The 19,078-nt window shown below is 40.9% G+C and overlaps 2 protein-coding genes across 6 annotated transcripts in view; one reads left to right on the top strand and one right to left on the bottom strand.

Moving 5' to 3' along the window:
• Positions 1–19,078, bottom strand: part of RAB3IP (RAB3A interacting protein) — a 143,405-nt gene that overhangs the window by 97,004 nt on the left and 27,323 nt on the right. The gene's annotated exons all lie outside the window — the stretch shown is intronic.
• Positions 1–19,078, top strand: part of BEST3 (bestrophin 3) — a 39,641-nt gene that overhangs the window by 13,098 nt on the left and 7,465 nt on the right. For 4 of the 5 annotated variants that reach the window (XM_040491440.1, XM_040491441.1, XM_040491443.1 and 1 more), the window contains 5 exons: positions 4,614–4,768; positions 5,971–6,048; positions 6,403–6,555; positions 9,898–9,978; positions 12,573–12,724. In XM_040491440.1, the coding sequence (XP_040347374.1) occupies positions 4,614–4,768; positions 5,971–6,048; positions 6,403–6,555; positions 9,898–9,978; positions 12,573–12,724 (619 nt within the window). The remainder of the gene's footprint in view (positions 1–4,613; positions 4,769–5,970; positions 6,049–6,402; positions 6,556–9,897; positions 9,979–12,572; positions 12,725–19,078) is intronic. The other variant, XM_040491442.1, reaches the window with a different exon arrangement.

The following is a 19,078-nucleotide window of genomic DNA, read 5'->3' on the forward strand; positions in this document are numbered from 1 at the left end:
ATTTGGGCTATGTTATTTCCTGTGTGTCATGTGTAGAAGGCAGTGAACTACCAAATGGGATACTAATGTGGGGCCAGGGATATGGCTGAATAGAGATGTTTTTCCCATATCAGAAAAAGAGAGGAGGTTCTATCTCTCTGTTCAGTATTACTCCCCCAGAAACTGATTTTACTCAACCAAATCCTATTTCAAGCTTTTCAAACTCTGGGCTGTAACTCATTATTGGGTTCTTAAATCATCTCAATGGCTTGCTAGCAGCATTTTTAATGGAATGGAATAGAATAGAACAGAGACGAACACTAAATATTAAAGAGCACATTATGTGAAAGAACCAATAATTGTTTGGGGAACCATACATATCTTACCGTGGTTCATGGGGAAAAAAAATAAAAATTAAAAAAAAAAAATTCTGACATTCTGGCCAGGACAGTGGTTTCACAATGTGATTCCATCTCTCTCCCTCAATCTCATTTTACCTCCCTTTGATTTTCCCAGTTGACAAGGATTTCTAAACCCTTACCATTGAGTTTAAAGGAGAGCTATAGTTGAATCCGATGGCTTCATTCCATTCATTTAGAAAGTACAGTACAGAGATGAAAATGAGCCAGGCACGTTGCAATCTTCCTGAAAAAGCCATCTCCCTGGGAAGGGCTCAGATGCTGAACGCACAACTTTCTCTTACAGAAAGAACTGGCAACAAACCCATTCTGCCTCCAAGTTTTGAGATGCAGTGCTTTTAGCTCTTCTGCTAATAGCGGCTCATTTGCACACTCTGCTTTAACAGCTAAAGACACCTGCCTTGGCTTCAGCTGAGGCAAAATAGACCAACCATACAGCAGGCAAAATCCGTAAAGACTGGCATATTATCAGTGGACACAATTAGGCCTTTGGCTTGAGGGCTGTAACATTTTGCCTTAAAGTAGCAGGTCTCACTTACTCCATCAAACCACAGTTCAAGTCGCAAGTAAACACTGTGTGCGTGTGTGTGCGTGTGCGTGTGCGTGTGCGTGTGTGTGTGTGTGTGTGTGTGTGTGTGTTACCCTGGTTTGAAATATTAAGGAGGTTTCCTGGGATAAGCAGTATGGAAATTGCTGAACAGAGCTGGACTGGCCAGAAAGCCAGAAGGAAAAGAGAGCAAGGAAGTTCTGGGCAGATACAACAGCAAGATGAAATAGTAACGCCAGGGGTGTGGACAGGGCCCGAGGGAGCATGGCATGAAGACTGACATATCAAGGTCATGGGGTTGTGTGAGGACCGGCCAGTTAACAGTGCTACCAAACTGTGGCGAATCAGTGCCTGTGGTTCACATAGTCCTAGAGATGAGGATTATGACCACATTCTGAAAAAGATCACTGGCCTGTGGTGATAATGACCTGACGTGCTGATGAGGATAACCTTGCATTTCATAATAAATGTTCTTTCAATTGATTTAACCAACAATCTATAGATTTCCTTTTAATTGCCCGATACCTTGATTTTCAAAGAGAGGGTTTACGTTAGATGAGATGTGTGACCGTGCAGGGAATAACAAAAATCACCCTGCCTGTGCACTCTTGCAGGACGCGTCAGTGTCTCGCCATTCATCTTTGGTATTCATCATCGTCATTAGTGTCTTGTCATTCATCTTTCACGGAGCCTAGCAAAGCACTCAGTACGTTTGGGCTAAAAATTAAAAACCACCAGCTTTCCTTGCTCTACATGTCCCCTCCCAATTGGTGGATGTGCTGTATGGGGGAGGACCTAACTCTGGCTTTAGTGCACGCGCTGAATAAACCCTCACTCGGCATATTGCATTCTGCTAGCCAAAAAAAGAACTCACCAGCACAATTTGATCCATACTCCTGAATAAAAAATAACCAGAGGTAAAGTTATTCTTGGGTCAAATGACAGCGATTGCAGCCAGGATATAAATGGGGTAATTTTTGAAAATTGCAGTAGAAATCCCAAGAATAAAACTGCTAGACAATTGACATGAAATCTCCAAGAACAGGCTTCTAGGTAAAGGGTGACCCGTTGCCTCAAATCTTTAAGCACAGAGCCGGGACAGGTCAAGTTTATTAACTTCTCGTAATAAGGTTTACTCATGCTCTGCAAGTCTTTAAAAAGAAAAAAAAAAAAAGCAGATTATCTGGATCATGCAAAAACTTGAGACGCACTGAGAAATGAGAAGAGAGTGATCAGGCTCATTGTTATTTTTGACATCCGGAGAAAGTCCAATTCCTCAGGGATGGGCAGAACCACCACCCCCCCTTCTAGGCTAACATAAATAACCTGAGTATTATCTAAAACGAGTCTCATGTTGGTAAATATTGGCTTTGTAGTTGATACTCTGTTTACTTCAAATACTGAACAAATAGGATCTTCATTCGATTGGGCAGTGATTTTCAAATATCGCTGTGTGCTAGAATTTCCAGCAGAGCTTGGTACATGTGTGACTGCCTGTATCCAATTCCATTAAGTCAATCAGGAAAATTTTACATGGATGCTGATGCCCGGATTCACTGTAGACCAATAGAATCAGAATCTCCAGGGATAAGGCCAAGACATTGGTATTTGCTAAAAGTACCCACATGAGACTCTAGGGTGAAGACCTGGGTTGAGAACTTCAGCACTACTGAGTCCGATTTAGTAGGAAAGGGTGGAGCCTCACCCTCTCCACGTGTAATAGATGTCACAAGTGACTCAGGTACCCATGATCTGTGGACCTTATTCTCAAAAACACTGACCTAGACCTAGGTATTTCCAAAGCTCCATGAACCAGAGCACATCTCACTTCTCCTTTGACTTCTTTCTGTTATAGTAACACCTCTGAAATAAAACTACATGGTAAAGAGGGCGGATTAGTTGAAGCGGGATAATCAGATTCATAGATTGATTACAGATCATTAAAGATATTAACTGTGCTACACTGGGGCAAAAGTGATTTTCATCTGAATGTGTTAGAATTTCATAAGCAAATGATTACATTCCTCCTGAGACAAAAGTAACTCAAAATCAATGTCTAGCAAAACTCAGTTTTTGAAAACAGCATTAGTTCAGAAAACATTATTTGTACTAAATCATAATTAACATTGAAAAGTCCACTTAAAAAGTCAAAGGAGTAAGTACAAGGATAGTCATGGCATCATTGTTTTTGATAACAAAAAAATGTAAACAATGTAAAGGTCTACTCAAAAGAGGACTAGTTAAAATATCGTATAGAATTAACTAGAATGCAGCCATCCAAAACAATGATGCCACTCTCTATACATTAACAACAACAACAAAAAAGATCTCCAAGATATAAACAAAAAATAGAAGCAAATGGCAGATATGCATGTAGTAGAAAGCCATTCGTGTTCTTAAAAATTAAGCCTGTATAACTGGAAAGATACACAATAAATTCATTGTAGTGGTTCCTTCAGAGAGGGAAACTGTGTGGCTGGGAAAATGAGACTTACTTTTCCTATTAATATTCTTTTGGCCCTTTTGGATTTCTGTACCATTTGAGTGATTCAATCAAATTTTTTTAAAAAAATAAAAAGTCAAGTGCAAACTGTAAGCTTTTAAAGTATATATTTGTATGAATGAACCCTGGCACATAGTAGATATTCAGTAAATGTTTATTTCTTAAATAAACCTACTTAATTTCTCCTCTCAACTTTTTCAAATCTCTTCTTTCCTTGGTGTGCAGGTTGAAGGTGGGGTGGATAGCTAAAATTTCATAATATATTATGCCTTTGCACGTATCGAGTGCTAAGTATGTGCTAAGCATTATGCTAAGCTCTCGACATGTTTCCATCAACTCAGGTAATTCTACAACATCCCTGGGAAGTAGATATTATCATCTTCCTTTGGCACTTGGGAAAACTGAGGCTCAGAAAGGTCACTGGGACTCAGGCAAACTGTGTTATACACACACATAAATAAAGATTATAAAAATTATACTTTTAAGGTATATGCAAACCGCTGTGGGGACTATGAAGACAGTATGCTCTTGGCCCTTCCAATGGGTCTTGGCAGGCAAAACCTTTATGTATGGCATTACTAAAATATAAGGCAACAGAGAGCACTGTGTGGGGAGCTTTGAAGGGGAGAAATTCCCGGGGAAGTAGAAGATAGAAATCAAGGAAGGCTTCACAGAAGGGGTCCTGGTTGATCAGGACTGTGCAAGGAGTGAGCAGTCAGGAGGAAAAATATGTGATTCACGGGTTCCATGCTATACTAAGTGAGTTGTATGTGGTAACACCTTTTACTTTTTTAATCCTAACATTTCTAAGTATCCTTGTTCCCAATTTTAGATGAATAAACCAAAACCTAGAGAAGAAACTTTCCCCAGATGTTCTAGTCCACATTTAATGTCACCTTACTTTCTACTGGCCATCTCTATGAGGGATTGCCAACATGTCTTGCCTTATGTATTACTGATATAAAACTTGTGTGTGTGCACTCGCACAAACGCATTCCTTATCTCTAATACAAGCATGAACTACTTGAGGCAAGAACCATCATTTTATATATTTTTAATATTCCCCTCATTGTATGCTCACATACTAAGCATGAAAGTATTTATGGTAATGTATTAGTACTAAGCTAATTCTGTAAAATTGAGCTATCTTTATTTTGTGCTAAAGGTTTTATGACGGCAGATGAAAGAAAATTATTTGACCACCTCAAATCTCCTCATCTGAAATATTGGGTTCCATTCATCTGGTTTGGAAATCTTGCAGCTAAAGCCCGGAAGGAAGGTAGAATCAGAGACAGTGTTGATCTGCAATCACTGATGACTGTAAGTGCGTCACAAACCACCCATAAGAGATGCTAATCAGAGACCAACAGGGACCTGGATGTAGCAGGTCAGACCAGGATGTGTCTGCTTTGTTCATGCCTGGTTCCAAAGGAACCAGAAAAACTGGGCTAGTATTAGAACCCTTAACATGCAGGACAGGGGTAGTAGTAGTATACAGGTTTTGACTCAGGTTGATTGGGAGTGGTTTCTTAGAAATTCTGTCTAAACAGAATTTGGCTTTGTCATGGGCTCTGTAAGAAAGTGTCCCTTAATTGATTAGCAACAGCTGTCAAGGGCTCTGAATGACCTGGTGTCCACATGGCATATTTATCATCCCCCAGGATCCTAGAGTAAAATCTGGAGTAGAAATAAACCTGCCCAATCAGTTCCCCCAAACTAGAAGTTCCTGAGGTTAAGCCAACTTGTCAGATGCTCCAGGAAACAAAATTATGTTTTCATTAAACGAAATAACCCTGAATTCATCTGAGAAACAGATTTATGGAAGGGCTAGATAGATATGCCCTATGACAGTCTCCTGCCTTTATTAGGCCAAAAGGAGTGAATGATATAAAAATAGCTCCCAAATTAACATAACTCTTTTTCCCAGGCTTATATAGTAATTTATGTGTGATAAAGGAGAAATCAGTAGATTCAAGTCCTTTCCATTCCAGACAGATATTTTCTGCCAATATAAGTGTGCGAAAGTCTTCATTTGTGGGGGAGAAAGGTTTAGGAAGTACTTTTTTTCCCCAAACTCTACAGCAAGCATGTTTCCAAAAGAAGTAGAGAAACAAACAAACAAACAAATCTGCTCTCCACATAAATTTACCAAAATGGATAGAAATTACTTATTTAAAATACTAACCCCTGCCTTCCCATCAACACTTTGGACCAATATACATGTTGCAAATCATGGATTCAATAGAGTAGGCGATAGTTCTATAAAGTCCTGATTTATTTTAATATTTTTTTAAAAATATCCATCAGTCTCCATCCTTTTTGCACTGTTGAATGGCGTTGATTGTCATTTTCAGGATTTTCCTTTGGGAATAGCCTTCAGAACCAATTACCAGCCTTACAAAGTCAGCCTTGTCCTTCTACAGACATGTTCATAAAAGACATGGCCACGTTATGAATCCCAGGAAATATTTATTGCCACACGCATCATTTAGCAAACCATGTTTTATCTGTTTCTGGCTTAGGAAATGAACAGATACCGCTCTTGGTGCAGCCTCTTATTTGGTTATGACTGGGTTGGGATTCCGCTGGTTTACACCCAGGTATAAAATACTTTGCACGTGTGTTGTTTGTTCCCCCCTCCCACCCCAAGTTAGTTAGTTAGTTATTTTCAAAGAGATAGAGAGAGTGCAAGTGGGGAAGGGCAGAGAGAGAGAGAGAGAGGGAGAGAGAGAATCCCAAACAGGCTCTGTACTGTCAGTGCAGAGCCCAATGCGGGGCTTGAACTCACGAACCATGAGATCATGACCTGAGCTGAAACCAAGAATTGGATGCTTAATCGACTGAGCCACCCAGGTGCCCCTGCATGTGGTTTTTAGCTACTTGCCCACTTAGGCACTCTGGCCTGCTGTGGGGGTCCAGCGCTGTGTTCTCACTCAGACTTCTCTCTGTTGCAGGTTGTCACTCTGGCTGTCTACACCTTCTTCTTTGCCTGCCTGATTGGACGCCAGTTTTTGGATCCCACCAAAGGCTACGTGGGGCATGACTTAGATCTTTACATTCCAATCTTCACTCTCCTACAGTTCTTCTTCTATGCAGGATGGCTCAAGGTAGCCCACCGTCTCTGTGCCTGAGACCTGCTCTGTAATCTGTCGTGTTCTGTCCTTTGCACCCTGGTCCTTTACTGAGTCACTCGCTCATGAGCGAGTCAAAGGTAGATTTAAGATTTAATCACTCAGAGATGTTATTACTTGTAAACTAGGGATTCAAGTGATGTGGTGAGTACCATATTGCAGCAATCTAAGCAAAGACGTTGCAGTAATACTCTTTTACGGCCAGTAATTTAAGTCTTTGTGTGCTCCCATTAGGATTATAATAATGTAATTAAAGTAATAACTGTGACTTCACTGATATTTTATGCCACAATAAGCAAGTAGGCAGAGTAAAAGAGAGTAAATAAGAAGCCTTGTGTATCAGAGTTAAGTATTCGTATTATATTATTATCTTGGTTCTGTTCAACTCTGTAAATAGTTAACTGTGATTCTCCGCAGTCCCACTAGCTGTCCCCCATTAAATGCATCCCATTTTCAAAACCAGAACCGAGACTCAGAAAATGATTCAACAGAATCAAAACCAGAAACACCAGGATTTGTGACGACATTTGGTTTGCCAGGAAATTAAAAACAGGTCAGAACAGTGAGGAGGACTTGTCCAGTCTTGGGTGCAGAATTGTATCTGCTCCAACCCCTGCCCCTCCCGGCACCCCTTACCCTTCCCTGGATGCACAGGTAAATACCAGAGACGGAGCCTGGTAGTGAATGGAACACACACACACACACACGCGCGCGCGCGCACACACACACACGCACACACACGCAGACACAAAGACAATGGCTAAATCAAGGTAAATGAAATCCAATGACAGTTTGAAGATGAATAAAATCGAATTTTCAAACTTTTGACCTTTTGGCCAGCCACATGTTGACATGCACCGTGGAGGCCTTCCAGGCGGTGGCAACATTTTCCCTGCCAGTGCCTTTACCTTCACTGGTTTGAATCTTAACCAGGAACAATAAATACGTTGACATTTCAAAAAGTAAAAGCATGTCCTTTATAAATGGCAAAACCATTTTCAACCAGGTGATGGTAATTCTTAATTATTTTTATGCATTTAAGACAGAGAAAGAGTAAGAGAGACTAATAGCTCTCCTCTCCCATTAGTGGAAAAAGTAGACTCTAGTTTTATAAACAATAAATCACTACAAATGGCCCAGGTGCCCAATCATTCTAGTCTTTTATTGCCCTTTCCCCTGAGTTGTGCTAAGCTTCTTATTCTTTGCTTTGTGTCTATGTGAGGTGTTCGACCAGCCTGTTAGGAACAGTTAGCAGTTCCTGCCTTGGGAAATGCCCTCTAAAATATTTTGGGGACGAGCACCAGGTATTGTATGTAAACGCTGAATCACGGGAATCTACTCCCAAACCGAAAAGCACAGTGTAGGTTAGCCAACTTGACAATAAATTATATTTAAAATTTTTTTTCAACGTTTATTTATTTTTGGGACAGAGAGAGACAGAGCATGAACGGGGGAGGGGCAGAGAGAGAGGGAGACACAGAATCAGAAACAGGCTCCAGGCTCTGAGCCATCAGCCCAGAGCCTGACGCGGGGCTCGAACTCACGGACCGCGAGATTGTGACCTGGCTGAAGTCGGACGCTTAACCGACTGCGCCACCCAGGCGCCCCTATATTTTAAAAAATAATAAATAAAATATTAACATTCCTTTCCTTTATAAAATATTTTTAAAGGCAAAATATGAAAATACCACATTAGCTCCTTTAAGAGATAGACAGTCCTAGGAGAAGTGTTTTCCCACTCAATGGATTATATCTCAATTTCTAAGCAGCTGTTTTATCTTGTCCATTCCAATATTTATAAATATTTTCAAAGTGTAAAAATCCCATCTTAACCTTATAAACAGTATATTAGTTACCTGCTGGAAATGAAGCCTCCAAAAGAGTAAAGGATATTTTTTGAGAAAATCAATTCTGAAACATAGGTATCATTTTGAAAGTTAAATGTAGACTCTCATACTATATGCAGGACTGATCCCATAAAAGTGAAATTCTGGTTATAACAAGAATATTTTCCAGGACTCTTCAGTGGCCCACTTAGGGAAAATCTCAGGCAAGGAAGGATAGACAGGCCCTGGAAAGGACCTTGACGTGGATGTCACTGTGAGGCTGACTGATTCTGGGCTCAGGCCCTGCCCAGTCTGGGGAACTGGGGCAACGTATCTCTCTAAGTTGACTGTTCTCAACTCCATCCACATACTAAAATCTCCTGGGAGTTTCACCAGGTGCTGATATCTCAGCTCAACCTCACACCCATTTAATTAGAATCTCTAAGGGAGGAACCCAGGCATCAAGCTTTTTTAAAGCCTTCCTGGTGACTTTGATCTTCATCCAAGGTTGAGAACAACTGCTCTAAGTGGTTAGTGGTTAGACTTAAGTCCTAAAAAATAAGTAGACAGAATTTCTACAAAACGGTCTCAGAACATAGAAATTCAACTAATCAATGGTGTCTTTATTTTATACACTTTTTTCCCATTTAGACCGAATGTAAAATCTCTCTCTCTCTCTCTCTCTCTCTCTCTCTCTCTCTCTCTCACACACACACACACACACACACACACACACACACACTAGATAATAAAAAGCAAGAGATTTAAAAAGAATAATAAAGGAGTCATATTTGACATATAAATCTCTTACCAAGAAGGCTATTCAATGCCAGAACATGGTTAAGATCATTTCATATTGACCAACTATTAGAAAATATACGGTAACACGCTGCCTCAACTTTTCATAGTGGGGAAAACTGACCCACCAGATAAAAGTAAATCCTTTAGAGTAAAACAAAGTGAGACAAATTCCAGCTTCATAACCCCCCAGCTCTCTGACTTTTCATTCAACAGTTGGATCCAATAATTGTGAAAACTCCTTGGCTTATTTTCTTTCATTGTGCTCTACATCTCTACTGTTTTCCCTTCCTCATGGTTACATTTTGTCTCATCGCTTGGGCCCTTGTAAGTTCCTTAAGCCCCCAGGCTACGGTGCCTTGCACCTTATCTGCGCTCCTTCGACATTCACGGGTTTGGTTTGTACCCGGACATCAATCATTTGGCTCCTACATGGCACCACTTCTCCTGAAGGGCCTGTGCTGTCACCAGCTGAACAGACAGGTCCGCTGGAGAGCAAACCCACGCAGGTGCCTCACTCGTGGTCTGAGAGTAGTGTCGCTTGCCGGTAAACATCGGCGTCTGTGGAGCCACCCACTCCCCTCTGGGCTTCATATTATGAAAGTGGCAAAGGGCATCACCTCCGTCACCTTTAGCTTGCATTCCTAGTTTTCATAAGCATCACAATGGACGTATTCTATGTTCTCCACGGCAGGTAGCTGAGCAGCTTATCAACCCTTTTGGAGAAGATGATGATGATTTCGAAACCAACTGGTGCATTGACAGAAATCTGCAGGTTAGAGGAGCTTTTCCTTCCTTTACAAACATGAATAATGAATCATTTGTGACGTTTCAGATCTGAACAGACTCTGACGGCAGGCCCCTGAACTTCAGAACTGCAGCCACAAAAGAAAGAGGTTTGGCTTTTCAGTATCTTGTCTCCGCTCCTTTTGGAACTTCACAGGTCCTGGGTCTCAGTTGCAGTGAAGTTTAGTCCCTTGTAAATAGAATTTATTTTTATTTTTATTTAAATCCAAGTTAGTTAATATATAGCGTAGTTTTGGAGAACTTAGTGTTTCGTCACTTACATACAACACCCAGTGCTCATCATAATAAGTGCCTTCCTTCATGCCCATCACCCATTTAGCCCCCCCCCCCCACTCACCTCCCCTCCAGCAACCCTCAGTTTGTTCTCCGTATTTAAGAGTCTCTTATGGTTTGCCTCCCTCTCTGTTTTTATCTTATTTTTCCTCCCCTTCCCCTAAGTAGAATTTCAAGCCAGTTTTCTTTGTAAGTTTATTAACTTTACACAGCCTCTTCCATCATACTGCAGAGCAATGTTTTAATTCATTCTTTAATCTGGTTTCTGTGGCCACCCAAGTGAGATTAGCAGGGACAGACAATGGCAGCCAGAAGTGATCTGGTGTGAGTTCCCAAATCCATGTCATGAAGTTCCCTGCAGTCAGATGTCCAAGCAGCTGGACACTGGAAACGTGGGCCATACCAGCCTATGTCTCAAATCTGACAAAACTAAACCTAATGGACCCCAGGACCCTTACCCCCAAAGCATTATTCCAGAGAGGTTTTTCTTAAAGAATCAGCATGAGAGAGTTTTCCTTCCAGCCAGGACTCTCCTCAGACCATTCTCTGTCCTCACAGATAAGGAAAGAACTTCAACCTGGCTACTTGCTTCAGGCCCTTGCTCAGTTCTTAAGTAGGTTCAAATGTTTCACTATGTTTCACTGTTGGTTCACAAACTGGCCGCATACCTAGAGGGCTGGGAGAGATGGAAGAAAGAAGCCACTCCAGACTGGTAGGTGGCAGGTCTAATAAGCAAGGGAACTGACCTACAAGGCTTGTTTGGGGCGGCCACAAGACAAGTAGATCTCCATGCCCACCTGCCAGAATTGTAAGTTTATACCAAGGCCTTAACTGGGTTCAGTCACACTTTCAGTCCAGATGGTCTCAATAATACACTGCTCTCTCAAGGCTGTGTCCTTGAAATGGCTCCACTGTGAGAACAGTGAGCAGAATGTACATTCCCATGACAGGGGAGGGGTGGGGGTAAAGGGCCTCCTGTAGCCTGGGTTCAGCTCTGAGGTCAGCAGAGGTTACATCCTCTCCATGACCTCCTCCAACAATCACATTGTCAATCTATCAAGGAGGAAGTATAATGGTTAGGACACTTGCCCTTTGTAAAGATCGGATTTGCAGGTTAATAATTTATTCATGCATTAGTTTGTCAAAGTCAAGGAGAGAGACCACTATATAGCCCCAACCAGGGGCACCTGGGTGGCTCAGTCAGTTGGGCGTCTGACTTCAGCTCAGGTCATGATCTCATAGTCCGTGAGTTCAAGTGCTGACAGCTCAGAGCCTGGAGCCTGCTTCGGATTCTGTGTCTCCCTCTCTCTCTGCTCCTCCCCTGCTCATGCTCTGTCTCTGTCTCAAAAATAAATAAATAAATAATTTAAAAAAATTTTTAATGTTTAAAATATATATATATATATATATATATATATATATATATCCCCCAACCAGTATAGACCTGCTGATATATGTATCCAAACAAACAAATAATCAGGGAACATAAGAAATGATATCAATTACAGGGTGCCAGGGTGGCTCAGTCGATTAAGAGTCCAACTCTTGATCTCAGCTCAGGTCTTGATCTCAGGGTTGTGAGTTCAAGCCCCATATTGGGCTCCACACTGGGCTTAAAGCCTACTTTAAAAAAAAAAAAAAAAAAAGAGGGCTCCTGTGTGGCTTAGTCGGTTAAGCATCTGACTTCAGCTCAGGTCATGATTGTGCGGTTTGTGGGTTCAAGCCCCTCTGGCTGTCAATGCAGAGCCCACTTTGGATCCTCTGTCTCCCTCTCTCTCTACTCCTCCCCCTCTCATGTTCTCTCTCTCAAAAATAAATAAACATTAAAAATGATTTTAAAAAGAAATGATATCAAGTATAAGTATGTTTATGGAATCAACGGAATGGGATATTAAGAATCTTCTCCTTCCTATGATATCTGGAATTACGAGATTGCTGTAAGGATAGCCACTAGACAATACGGTAACTTTGAACCAAGAAGGAAAAGGGGTCTCTCCTGCCTCCTAGTAAAATGTAGCTAGCTCCATTCTGGGCATGTGGCTTGATAAACCAAGTCTGGGCAGTTTTATAGCCCTACTTAACCCCCATTGCCAAGTGCCCTCACGCAATAAACATGTGCAAGTCTCTGCAACGGTCCTGGTTACAGCAAATATGAACAACGGACATTTGTGTATTTACTCTCTCAGACTGCTCCATCCTGCTGCAAATCCCATCCACCCATTGGAGCTTACTCTCTGTCTTTATACAATCCACATCCAAATTATTCTAACAATAAAACAATGATTTTAGGTCTCTCTTTTAGCTGTGGATGAAATGCACATGAGCTTACCCAAGATGAAGAAGGACATTTACTGGGATGATTCTGCTGCTCGACCACCTTATACACTGGCAGCCGCTGACTACTGCATACCCTCCTTTCTGGGGTCAACAGTCGAAATGGGGTGAGTGCATTTTTTTTAATCATCAATATTTAGAAAATAAGTTGGCCACTGTTCTGATTTTTTATGCTCTGGTCTTGAACTCACTTTCACGACAACTCTCAACTGGTAACATCTTATTTCAGATTTTCAGGTATAATTAATATGCCCGAGGAAGTTTGAGAGCAAAGAGACTATAGCTTCCGGTTTAAATGTGGTGTATGCGTACATGCAGGCATGTGTATTTGGGGGTAATTTGCATTTCACCTTGTTTTTATGCCACAGAAAACTTTTCCAATAGTTGTGAAATTATCCTCTTTTTTCCTTCCGATTTGAAAAGTAGTTTATTCAATTATATAATCATTTATTACTTAAGACGTTCATAACTGATTGTATTTCCAACAAGTGTTTATAAGGCATATACCACATGCAGGCACTGTGTTAGACTACTTGCAGACAAGCAAATCCTAAGGAATGAGATAAGTTTTCTCTAAGATTTTAATTCAACTATGTTTAGTAGACAAGTCAGTCTCTGTTCTGTGGTTTTAACATAACAATCTGTCCCTATGTACTTAGCTTTAAATAAATGGGCTGAGGCCTGAAGTAACTCATGCACACTTCTCGAATAATTTTATTAAATCTGATAATGTATTTGATTTTGGAGAAATGTGTGAATGTGGGGGAAGTTTAAGTATTTTTGCTCAAGGCAGCTGCCACAGTTTCCAAGTAACTTAAAGAGAAGACTGTGGACAAATTTAGAAAAATAAGGAGAACCCCCTTAAAAAAGAGGAAAACTTTTGCAGGATTTTTCTTACAACTTGTGACAAAACTGTGGTTTGCTGTTGAGACCAGCTCTCGGCAGATTTGTGAGGCAAGTTCACGTCCTGTAGTTGCTACCTGGGACCTTCTTTCCTCTCTCCCACGGTGTTCAGCCCTCCTGTTTCCCAACCACGAGGATATCCAGCTTCAGCCCTATTCCCACAAGGCTTCACTCTTGGCTGAATGTCTCTTAATCCTAACAGGTCTTCAAGACCCAAAGGAAAAGATGACCAAGTAGAATTTCAGGAGTGGGGTCAAATGATGAGATGATTTAGGAGCCAGGAGATTTGCCTGTTGTCTTCAAAGCATACCTGATAGAAGGTTGCACACCCCAGGCTAGGCTTGCCTTGGCTTCCAGATGGCCCGACAAGCCTGGATTCTCCTGTGCGCATCCCAACCCCAGCTGGTTGCTCAGTCTCCACAAAGAGCAATTCACTGTTGTTCGCCCTTCTCGGCAGTTTGTGGTGGCAGTTTCATGGGTTTTGAAATCCTTCTCAATTTTAAAAATTAATAGATGCTTTTCTGTGGATTTGTTCTTGGATAACTCAACAGGCTTTAACCTTTCTCTCCCTTCCCATCACTGATTAATGCACAGAACTGAAGGTCTAATTTGTAAGAGAAAAGAGACTAGCACATTTGATAGGGCTGGAGAATCATTGTGGTATCACTGTTGGGACTGTAAGTGCCCTTGTGCTCCATATCTATCATCCAGTTAGTTGTTTTTGCAGGATGGTTACAATGACAGTTTTTGTTTGGTCTCAAGATTTTCATTTTGGTCTACATATTCATCCCAAGCATCATAATATTACATTCTTCTGTGTCCATGTTCTTTAGAAATTATTAAAGTATCTATTTCTATTTCTAAATATAGAGACACAGAATTAGGGATTTATAAGACCTTGAAGAAAATATCTACCCCAAACAATTATTGAGAATATTAAATGAGATTGGAAACATCAAAACACTCTAGATGTAACCATAGAGCATTGTTAATATTGACTCATGTAAGTACCCTGTTTGTGGATGTCAAAATGATTAAAGATTAAAGAAAGATTAAACAAATCTAAGCCATTTTTCATATTAAGCTAGCACTGGAAATTTGGAACAGAGAAAAAATTCTTGAGAGAAAACTGGGAGATGTGATATTTAAGAATGCAGCAAAAAGTTTTTAGTTATCAGAGAGAATTGAATTCCTCTAATTAAGACAGCCTATTTACTAGCATGATGGGAATGGCCACAGGCAAAGGCCAGAGTCTATTAGGGGAGGTTTCTGGGAGGCATTTAATTGGACTCTGGAACCAAATGATCAAAGAAACAATTAGGCAAAAGTTCACTTGATCTTGATTTTCTGCATGAATGAGGACCATTCAAAGGGAACCTCACAGTCCAGGAAAAGTCGCTACAGGAATGCAGGCTTTTGGAGTATTCACAGAAATGCCCACTGTTGATTCTTTCCAGGACTGTGCTGTTACACAAGTTGTTTCTGCTCACCTGTGTTGGAAAACCAACTCCAGCTAACTTAAGCAAAAAGGGATTTCTTGGGTCACATCTGGAGACTAGCCTAGCTTTGGGTGTGGCTAATTTCAGAGGCTCAAAATATGTCACCGGGACTCACTATTGCCCTCTCTATCTCTTCAGTTCAGCTTTTCTCTCTACTGGCTCAGGTTTCAGACAGGCAAAACAGCAAGATGGCAGCCAGCAGCTTTACAAGCTATCCTCTCAGCAAATCCCGTGGAAAGAACATGACTTTTAAAACTAAAGTACTGAATTAACTGGCTGGGTTTGGCGAACGTGCCCATTCTTGAACAGGGAAGCACAATATTTTGATTAGCTGAGGCCTGTTCACATGTCCATCTTTGGACCAAGGGGCATGTGTCAGCCCCAAGCAACCATAGGGAGGAGGTGATGTCTTAAGAAAATTAGAACGGTACTACCAGGAATAGGTGAATGGTTTGCTAGGCTGAAAGCAATGATTGTCCTCTAAACTCCTAAAAGATCACTCCCTAAGAATTTCACTGTTCACTCACCAAATACAAAGTTAATATCAAGTGAGCCATCTGACGAAGGCTCAGGGGAAAAGGGAAGGTAAAAGTAAGGATTACTGTAGCACAGGTGATTTTGTTGATGATGACTGAGTCAATGAGCCCTGTGCATTAGGATAAAGACCGGGTGTCAAAGTAGTATGGATTCAAGTGGTTCAGAAAAGTGTTTGCTGCTTGATGAGCATATAAAATCCTTTCCTGGTCGAGTAAGTTTTTAATTTTCTTATTCTATTTATGATGTACGTTCCTAGCATATTTAATTCAGAAATCAAATTTCCCTTACCTTTTCACATCAATGTTTCAAGCTTATGATCACAATTCCCATGACCCAGAAATTCTAAAATCAAGGCAATGCCCTTCAATAACTGAACAAAAGTACTATCCAAGAGAAACCTGAGAAATTACTCTGCTTCCTATTTTCTTTTACATTCAGGGGACTACTCATTTCCACATAAAAAGGAAACTCCTTAGGAGGGCCTGAGTGGCTCAGTTGGTGAAGCATCCAACTTCTGCTCAGGTCAGGATCTTGTAGTTCACCAGTTTGAGCCCCCCTATCGGGCTCTCTGCTCTCAGTAAGAAGCCTACTGTCCCCCCAAATCTGCCCCTCCCCCACTCTGCCCCTCCCCCACAGCGCGCGGGCTCACATGCGTGCTCTCTCTCTCTCCCCCCCCCCCCACCATAGTAAATAAAAATTTAAAAGAAAAAAGAAAACTCCTTAGAGACGATTCCTCTGTTCTCTATATTCAGGGACATACTCAAAATATTGCCATATTTTCTACACATTTACCAAATGTACATTAGCGAAATAAAGTAAGATTTTCCCCATATTTTCATCTCAAATACAAATTTAAAATATCACGTTTTGCCTCGTATCTTCACATATGGAATGAACTCATCCATTTATTCAGGCAAATTTTCTTTCAGGGCCTGGTATACGATAGGTTCTATTTCAAATGCTAGGCATAGGCAAAAAAAACAAAAACAAAAACAAAACAAATACCTCTTCAGCTCACTGACACAAGGAGACATGTTCTGGTACCATGTGGTAAACCCAGCAATAGAGAAACGCTCAGTCTTATGGGAATAAAAGAAAGGTATGTTTCACCCAGCGTGGTGAATGAGAGACGGCTTCTTGGAGCTGAGGAGTCCAATGTGCATCTTTAAGACTAAATTAGGAGCTAGCACACAAATAGGAGGAGGAGATTCAGCAAAGGGTAAATTCCAAGCCAATATGCACAAACAGCAAGGAATGACAGTGTATTTAAAGTAACAGTTTTTTTTTTTTAATTTCAGCTTTATTGAAGTATAATTGACATAAAAATTATGAGGTATTTAAAGTATACATTGTGGTGATCTGCTGTTTTAATTAAGGTGTCTTTTCATCATCCTTACTGTTGGAGACACTATTAACCAAGATGAAGAGGTCACCCACAAGCAGAGGGAAGAGTTTTCTATAAGATGCGTGTGAAGAAAACACGCCCAAGCCCTGAAATGCAAATGACTCTTCTTTGGACAATAGCAAACACTTACACCTAACATACCAAACTTTACCAAAACAAACCTAGAATGTTTAAACTCAAGCCAGCATTGCTGAAAACAAATTTCTTTTTTTTTTTTTGTTTATTCATTTTGAGAGAGAAAAAGTACAGGTGGGAGGGGAGCAGAGAGAGAGACGGAGACAGAGAATCCCAAGCAGGCTCTGCACAAATTAGTGCAGCCTGACACAGGGCTCAAACCCACAAACCACGAGGTCATGACCTGAGCTGAAATCCAAAGTCGGATGCTTAACCGACTGAGCCACCCAGGTGCCCCAAATTTGTTTTTATTTTTATTTATTTATTTTTTTAAATTTTTTTTAACGTTTTACTTATTTTTGAGACAGGGAGAGACAGAGCATGAACGGGGGAGGGTCAGAGAGAGAGGGAGACACAGAATCTGAAACAGGCTCCAGGTTCCGAACAGTCAGCACAGAGCCCGACCCGGGGCTCCAACTCACAGACAGTGAGATCGTGACCTGAGCCGAAGTCGGACACTTAACCGACTGAGCCACCCAGGCGCCCCCCAAATTTGTTTTTAAAACAAAAAAAAAGTGGGACGCCTGGGTGGCCACAACGGTAAACCGTCAGGAATGGAACAAAAGCAAAAAAAAGGACATAATGGGTTCAAGCCCTGCGTCGGGCTCTGTGCTGACAGCTCAGAGCCTGGAGCCTGCTTCAGATTCTGTGTGTGTGTCTCTCTCTCTGACCCTCCCCCGTTCATGCTCTGAATCTCTCTGTCTCAAAAATAAATAAACATTAAAAAACAAACAAACAAACAAACAAAAAGTAAGATCCAGGGCTAGCCCACCACAGCTAGCCAGAGGTAGAATGCTATTCACATGACAGCACCATGGGTCGCTCCAAAACTCTTGTTCTTTTTTAAATACTTAGGATTATCCATTAGCACAAATGTATAAGTCTCTGAGGAATGGAACACAAGGAAATTAAAGTCCTAAAGTCTCATAACTCCCTTTAATCCCATCTCAAAAATCAAAATCCCCAAGAGCGAAGAAGCAATAACCCCTTAAGGGCATTGGGAAAACCCCACTGAAACATCTATCCATAGCAGCTAAAGGATTCCAAATCCTGGAGAAGAGAGGCAGTAGCTGCTTATGAAATGGATCACTGACATGTGCACACATGGAAGTGTGCTCGCTCTAAGGGTCCTGCTGATGTAAAAGAGTGCTCTCAGCCCGTGGACTTGCTGCGATACCCTTTAATGAACACCGCTTTACTGGGCTTTCTGCTGTCATTCAAATATGTCACAACTTCCTCACACTTAAGTGGTCTTAAGGAATGGATCTATGAAGTCAGTTAAGGATGCACTTAGCACAGAGGAGAAAGATACAGATTTTTGCAAGCGTTCCTTCTGGTTAGGAGCGGAGGGATTTATTTAGGATTTATTTGGTGCTGTAAAACTGCAAACACCCAGAAATAATGACTTTTACTTATCTATCTTCATTCCAAAGGCTCTCCGAATGTGTAGAAATAATATAATTACTTTTTTGCAATTGTACGTATGTATTTAATGTGTACAAAACATTCGGGTGCGTAGCACAGTCAGAAGTCTTCTTGGCGGTATTAGTTCAAATATACCAAAATATGTATTTAACAAGCACGTCCTTTATTAAATTGTGGTTAAATATACCTCTAGATGGATGTTTTAGTAAGTTATCCTCTCTTAGCTAACTATATTCAAATATTATAGCTTTTACAAGAAAATACATAGTCTGATACATACTATTGCATGCGTGTGTTATGAACTACCAAAAATATCTCAAAATTCTGAATCACTAACTTCGACAAAAATATATTCTTGGAACATTGATTTTCACTTAATGTACCAGAAAGGAAGGAGAAACGGAGCCTCCCAAGGAGATGATTGTGCGTTATTAACTTTAAAATTCTAGAACCTTCTCAGGGATTCTTTCATATGCCGACCTAGGCTCACCATTGGCACTCGATCTTCACCTTCTAAA

This window comes from Herpailurus yagouaroundi, unplaced genomic scaffold (genome assembly GCF_014898765.1).
Source record: "Herpailurus yagouaroundi ecotype Mexico unplaced genomic scaffold, PumYag 182, whole genome shotgun sequence".
Classification (NCBI taxonomy): domain Eukaryota; kingdom Metazoa; phylum Chordata; class Mammalia; order Carnivora; family Felidae; genus Herpailurus; species Herpailurus yagouaroundi.